General features: G+C 52.1%; 1 protein-coding gene across 2 annotated transcripts in view; it reads left to right on the forward strand.

Moving 5' to 3' along the window:
- PACRG (parkin coregulated) overlaps window positions 1–6495 on the forward strand; it is a 432512-nt gene that overhangs the window by 379838 nt on the left and 46179 nt on the right. The window contains exon 8 of one of the 2 annotated variants that reach the window (XM_006915042.1): window positions 4398–4447. The exons of the other annotated variant lie outside the window; for it this stretch is intronic. Within the exon in view, the coding sequence (XP_006915104.1) occupies window positions 4398–4447 (50 nt within the window). The remainder of the gene's footprint in view (window positions 1–4397; window positions 4448–6495) is intronic. 2 annotated transcript variants of the gene reach the window in all.

A 6495-nucleotide genomic window follows, 5' to 3' on the forward strand; every position in this document is an offset into this window, starting at 1 on the left:
AGGCTCAGAGGCCAGCGACTTGCCCTGTGTGATGAAGGCCTCGCTCATATGCGATGAGCCCCAGCCGCTGCTGTCATCAACGTTACCGAATGTTTCACGAGCACGGATCAGTCACGGACCCCGTGCCCGGCACCATCTCTGAGCAAGACAAAAACCCCGCCCTCCGGAGTTTAGTCCAGAGGCAGGAGAGGGACGATGAGCGAGGCGACAGATCCTGAGTCCGTCACCCCAGAGAGCGGCCTCCGTGACGCGCAGAATGAAATACAGGAAGGGCACGGAAGTGGCCAAAGGCAGGTGACGCTCTCACGAGGGAGGTGACGTTGGAGGCGAGCTCCGAGCCATGGGAAGTCCTGAGCGAGAGCTCCAGGCAGAGGAGCAGTTAGAGGCTTCGGGGCGAAGGGGGAGCCGAGGGAGCGCACGGAGTCGGAGGAGTTGTGGAGAGAGGTTTGGACAGAGGAAACCAAGCGTCCTCCTCGGGGCCAGACCTGAGGGACGCGCTGCTGGCATCTGCACGTGGGAGTCTGGAGCTGAGGGGTCCGGGGAGGAAACAGGAGGCGTCGGCGTCATCGCCCTGCAGGCCACGGGTGGCCCAGAGGACCGGGCCCCACGAAGCGCGTTAAACTCAGGGCAGCTGTACGTAGATGGGCGTTGAACCCGAAGGTGTAGCTCATTTAATTATTTTTTAAATTTGCAAGTACCTAGCATTTCGTCATTAGTAATTAGGTAAAAATCATTATACTTGAAGTCCTCAAAATATAGCAGATAAGGAATAAAGAAACAGAGACGTGTATGGTCATGAAGGAATGCAGACGTGTAGCTGGACGGGGACAACTGGGGGCCTATTGGAGGAATGAGTCACCGGGAGCCCAAGGCCATTTAGGGCAGTGGTTCTCAATCCCCAGGGGTCCCCAACTCCCAGGTTGCAGACAGGTACCGGTCCGTGGCCTGTCAGGAACCGGGCCGCACAGCAGGAGGTGAGCGGCGGGCCGGGAGAGAAGCTGCATCTGTGTTTGCAGCCGCCCCCAGCGCCAGCATCACCGCCTCAGCTCCGCCTCGGATCATCAGGCATCAGATTCTCATAGGAGTGCCGGTCCCTGGTGCCAAAAAGGTTGGGGACTGCTCATTTAGGGGGAACTCTGCCCCCTATCTGTTGACTGTCAAGATAACTTAGCCCGCAGCCCCGCACCGTGTGGCCTGCACCCGGCTTTCAGAGGCTCAGCAAAGCATCCCAGACATTGGCGGGGGCAGGGAGGGGGTAGCATGGGGGCCACACCCTCTCCATTCCACACAGGAAACCGAGTGCGAACGATCGGCCCAAAATGACACAGCTGGTTCACGACCAAGCCAGGGTAAGGACGCAAGTCTCTGATACATGTTTGAAACCATGGAGGAAATGCAGTCTTCAGAGAAGTGGCGGTCCATTCTGAAGTTCTAGAAACAAACATGGAACCCAGATCAACATAAATAGGAATAACGTGCTGTGATGACCGCGGTGCCTTTGCGCGTGAGTTTTATAGATGAAATGTGTCATTCTCCGCCTAGCCGCCCTCGCCCGGTTTTCCCGGGGCCTGGGAGATTAACGGCATGGTTGACAGGCCCAGAGGTCGTCAGATGGGACTGATCTATGCTGAGACTGGACGTTTCTCTGGCCCCACGTAAGCGAAGCCAAGCACACATGCGATGCCAGACACACACGGGGCTGGGACCACGTCAAGATTAGGGACCCTTGAGTGGCCCTGTGACGGCATGCGATGCCAGACACGCACGGGGCTGGGGCCAGGACAGGGACCGCGTCAAGATTAGGGACCCTTGAGTGGCCCTGTGACGACCCTCCAGAAGGCCGCCACTTGGTACCAGTGACTTCGGTGGCCACGTTTATGCTTTTGATTCTTCCCGACCGTCGTAATTCACTTACTGTAAGTGGACCGCGTTGACGCTTTATCCAAAGTCCAGCTCTTCACCTTTCTCTCATGCCTTTCCTTGTTAGTTAAAAACCGGTGAACTAGAAGCCACGTAGCATCTTTAGCACCGAGGGTTTCGAAATGTAAAACACGAGCGTCACTTAGAAGAAGATCAAATTAATTTCTTGTAAATTAATGACATGAGAAAAGGCTAGGAAACTACCAAATACCTATTTTTCTTGGAGCGCAACTAGAAACATCACGTAGATAAGCCACCTGTGTAACCTCTGTTACTATCTTTCGGCTCCTAAATTTGGCTCAGAGATTGTTAACTAGATGCTCCATTTTTCAAATTGTCAACTAGCTTATCTTCTCAGCGGCAGTTTGCCAGTGCTCTCCGCCCCCCACCCCCGGTGTTCACATAGACATTTTTAACCTGTTGACAAGAAGCAGGTGTCATTGGAAAAGAGGCTGGTTCTTACAAAGCAAAAGACACATAGTTACCGCATCACAGCACTGAGCAGTCACTTAAAAAAACAGCCTGCGTCACAAAAGAAATAGTAGATAATTTTTTAAACTATGAGTGAGTAAGTTGTGATAGAATCATGTCCAGTGATGGTGTGTGTGTGTGTGTGTGTGTGCGCATTTCCGTTTCTTCTCCGTTACTGGTTTGGCCCATTCAGATTTAAAGAGCTACAAAAACGTAAAATGCTAGAGAAAGTCAGAAAAGTGAAAAATAGATGAGCTCATGTGATAGTTATAAGAATTAAAATTGTATTAAGAAAATCAAATCGGTTGGAATCCGGAAGCATTTTCAAGTTCCAGAGCAAATGTCTGCACAAAAACTCGAAGATTTTAGGAGTAGGAGGGAACTCGGGTGTCACCCTCCACACACTCACACTGCACAGGGAGGACGCTGAGGCCCAGTGTGTGGGACCACACACCTTGCCTCGGGACACCCACGGAGGCCGCAGGAGTCACATCCAGAGTCATGTTCTCCGGCTCCTGGAGAAGGGGTCGAGCAGCAGGCAGCCGCCTTCTCTCCCCAGGTGTCTGCCGAAGCCTGAAGTGCCACTGTTAGATAACCATCCTCCTCCTCCGTCTCTCTGGGGTCTGCCCCACGCATGCTCAGACAGGCAGCGACTTCAAGATCGCCGTCAGCAAACTTAAAATGCGATTTTTAAAAAACAAATCTCATTTATCGTGTAACGTTTCTAATCTTAAAACTGACATCTGAGCTTTGAGGAGCCTGCTTTGGAAAGAATTTTCTGCTGGTCACAGAAGAATAAGAACCGTCGTCAACCAGCAGAAATATAGGTGCCCGAAGGAGAGAGCAAGCTGGCGGAGGGGTGGGGGGTAGGAAAAGGGGGCCCCGAAACTGCTTCTTTCTTGCTTTAGGAGAAAGGGCCCAGCAACAAAAACAAGCAGCCCCATTGAAGTAGAACTTTACGTCCCACCCCCCAAAAACATCCCAACAAACTGCCCCATTGTTATTTGTTGTTTTGCTACGATGAATAGACAAAGCAAAAGTCAGGCAAGACCAGCTCCGCCCTCTCGGCCCAGGTCCCCTGGCTCCCGAGTGGCTCCGAGGGGCCTCGGAACTGTGGCTGGTCATGCTTGAGGACAGGTGAGGTGCACAAGGGTCCCCGGTAAGCCCCGCGTTGTTTAAGCGGCAGCTGTAATCGACCCGAGTTGGACAGTGGGAGCAAGACTGTTCTGGAACGTTCCACCGTGCGGTGGTGCAAAACCCCTCCCTCCTCTGCTGGGCGGCGCCCCCCACCCCAGCCCCTGTTCCCGCCCCAAGGCCCGCAGTGTGTGTGGGAAGAGAGCCAGTTCATCACGGAGCCAGGCCCCGCCTGCTTGTCCGCTGACGGGGGTCTTTAAAGCATGAGATAGAGCGGCCCAGACCGTCAGGCTCACTCTAGTCCCGATGTCTATTGTCATCCTGATGCTTCTTTTCCTAATCGACTGTTTAATTATGCAAACCACGAGCCTCCTAAGGCAGGTTCTCCATTACCTGTCAGAATGGGGCTTAGGCAACACAAAAGAAAGAACCCATCCTGCTGAGAAGGTAGCAGTTAACTTGGCCTTAACCCATCATCGGCCCCTGTCCACGGCAACACCCAGCTCAAATAGCACCTCGCCCTGAGTGGGAGCTTGCCTGACTGCAGCCTTTAAATGCTCCTTCCTGGAATGGTCAGCACAGCTTGGGGAGGGAGCTCAGGGAAGGATCCTGGAAGGAGGCGGGAGGGGCTGGGATCCAGCTGCAGGGAGGACGTACCAGGCCTGGGTAACCAGCCTGGCGAGGTTTGGTGTCGAAGGATACTGCAAGGGATTCCTGGCAGGCGGGCAGGTGACCTGAATCCAGGGACCTTCCACACTCTTCCTCCAGGCCAGGAGGTGGTCTGGGCCTGGACAGGAAGACGGCCTCCAAAAAAGAGAGTGAACGTGAAGGTCAGGCTGAAGGTCAGGCTGAAGGTCATCCAAGGAAGGAAGACCTGGACTCGGGAGTACCCCGCCCCCCTGCCGGGCGTCAGCAGCAGCAGGTCCTGAAACCAAGGGTCGCTGACGGCTGAAACGCTTCCATCGTTGAGTAGTTGACTCTGTCGCCGTTAGCTTTGTGGTGTCCTCGACCGCTTCAGACCTTTAAAATGTGTTATCCTTCCAGAGAATCGTGCACTGGTCTACATTCTGCTAGTTTTTCTATGAGTTTTTAAATATATTAGACTTTAATTTTTCTTTTGGTACGCAGGATAAGATGTATATCTTAATTTTTCTGTAATGTGTTATATCTCAAAATCATAGATCGATTAATCCTCCCCCACTGTTTTGTGATGCTCGCTTTTCTGCATATTAAATCCCTACTCATATTCCGATCTATTCGCGTTCATGCAACAGACACACACCGAAGCCCTGCCACACCACAGGCCTGTTCTGGGTGCTGGGGATACAGCAGCGGAAACCCGGCCGAAACACCTGCGCAGTCTCAGTTGGAGAAGAGAACAAACGAATGAATAAGCTATGTCATCTCTCGGATGACGAGGCATTTTATGAAGAAAAATAAAACACAGAAGGGGAATAGCGAATTCCCGCCAGGGCGGGCGAGGTGCAGTTTCAAACTGGGTCACAGGGAAGACCTCACGCAGAGACACAGGGCAAAGACCGAAAGGGGCGATAGGCACATGGGGGGACCGTGTTCGTGACAGAAAGCAAGAGCGAAGCCCTGAGGGATGGCATGTCGGGCCCCCATGGGCCAGCGTGGCGGGAGCAGGCGCGAAGCACGTGACCGGAGGCGAGGTCAGAGGTGAGGCGGTGGGCAGCTCGAGGGGCCGTGCCTGGACGGACTTGACTGTCGCCCCGAGTGAGACGGCCATGCTGGTCCCTTCTGGAGGCCACGAGGGAGAGTCCACCCCACACCTCCTGCCCCACTCCCGGCTGTCATTGCTTGAGAGAGTATTGTGTCTTCTCATTCGGGAATATATGCACACGTGGATGGATGGATGGATGGATGGACGGACGGACGGCGCACACGTGGATGGACGGATGGACGGACGGAAGGACGGATGGATGGACGGATGGATGGATGAACGGATGGATGGACAGATGGATGGATGGATGGACGGATGGATGGATGGAGAAGATGCGGTGTATATACACAATGGAATATCGTTCAGCCATGAGAAAGAAGAACCGAACAGAAATTGAGGCTGTGTGTGAAGGACCTGCCCTGCGGAGGGTGGCAGCATCTGTGGCTCCCGCTGGGGCAGGCCACCGTGACCTGAGTCTGTGCTTCCCTCCACTTGCCTTCCCCCTTCCCTTGGAAGCCTCCTCCCCGGCTGGGCCCCACGCAGCCGCCGGCCCCAGCTTAGGCCCGAGATCCATACATACATACATGTATACATAGATGATAGAGATAGATAGATAGATAGATAGATAGATAGATAGATAGATAGATAGATAGATAGATAGATAGATTTGTCTTTTAGTACCTTTTATAAGATTTTAAATAAGTGTTCTTTATCTAAACCTCAATAGATTTAGCCTCAGGAGTTTCTTATAGGGAAGGGGTTGGTATTGTGATTAGAATCTATATTTTTATTACATTGGCTGGTGGCTGCTGATAATTAGCAAGGCTATTAATTTTGGTATGTTTATCGTAGATCTAGCATTTTATCAAATCATTTTATTAAACGCGATTGTTCTTGCCGGTTCCTCTGCATATTCTGGTTTTTCCATTATGTTAAGTGCAAATAATGATCTTTTCTCTCTTCCCATTATCATACCTCTTTATTTTTTCATGTCTCATTGCGTTAACCAGAGTTTTTAGATGCTATTAAGGAACCATCCTTACTCTAATTTTTAAACAGAATGTAATTTGTCTATCCATTAAGCACAAGGTGGGCTCTTGTTTTCTACAATTTTGTACTGGGGAAAAGTCGCCTCTATTCCTCATGTTTTCATATTCTGAGGGACTCTGTGACATGTGGTCGGCTGTGTTTCGGACGTGTCACTCATTTTCGCTGGGGCCCGTTGCGCCTGTGCGTCGACCGGATTAGTTAAACGCTCTGGAGCAAACCCTCCTCGCGTTGTGTCG

Source organism: Pteropus alecto, unplaced genomic scaffold, assembly GCF_000325575.1.
Source record: "Pteropus alecto unplaced genomic scaffold, ASM32557v1 scaffold195, whole genome shotgun sequence".
NCBI lineage: Eukaryota > Metazoa > Chordata > Mammalia > Chiroptera > Pteropodidae > Pteropus > Pteropus alecto.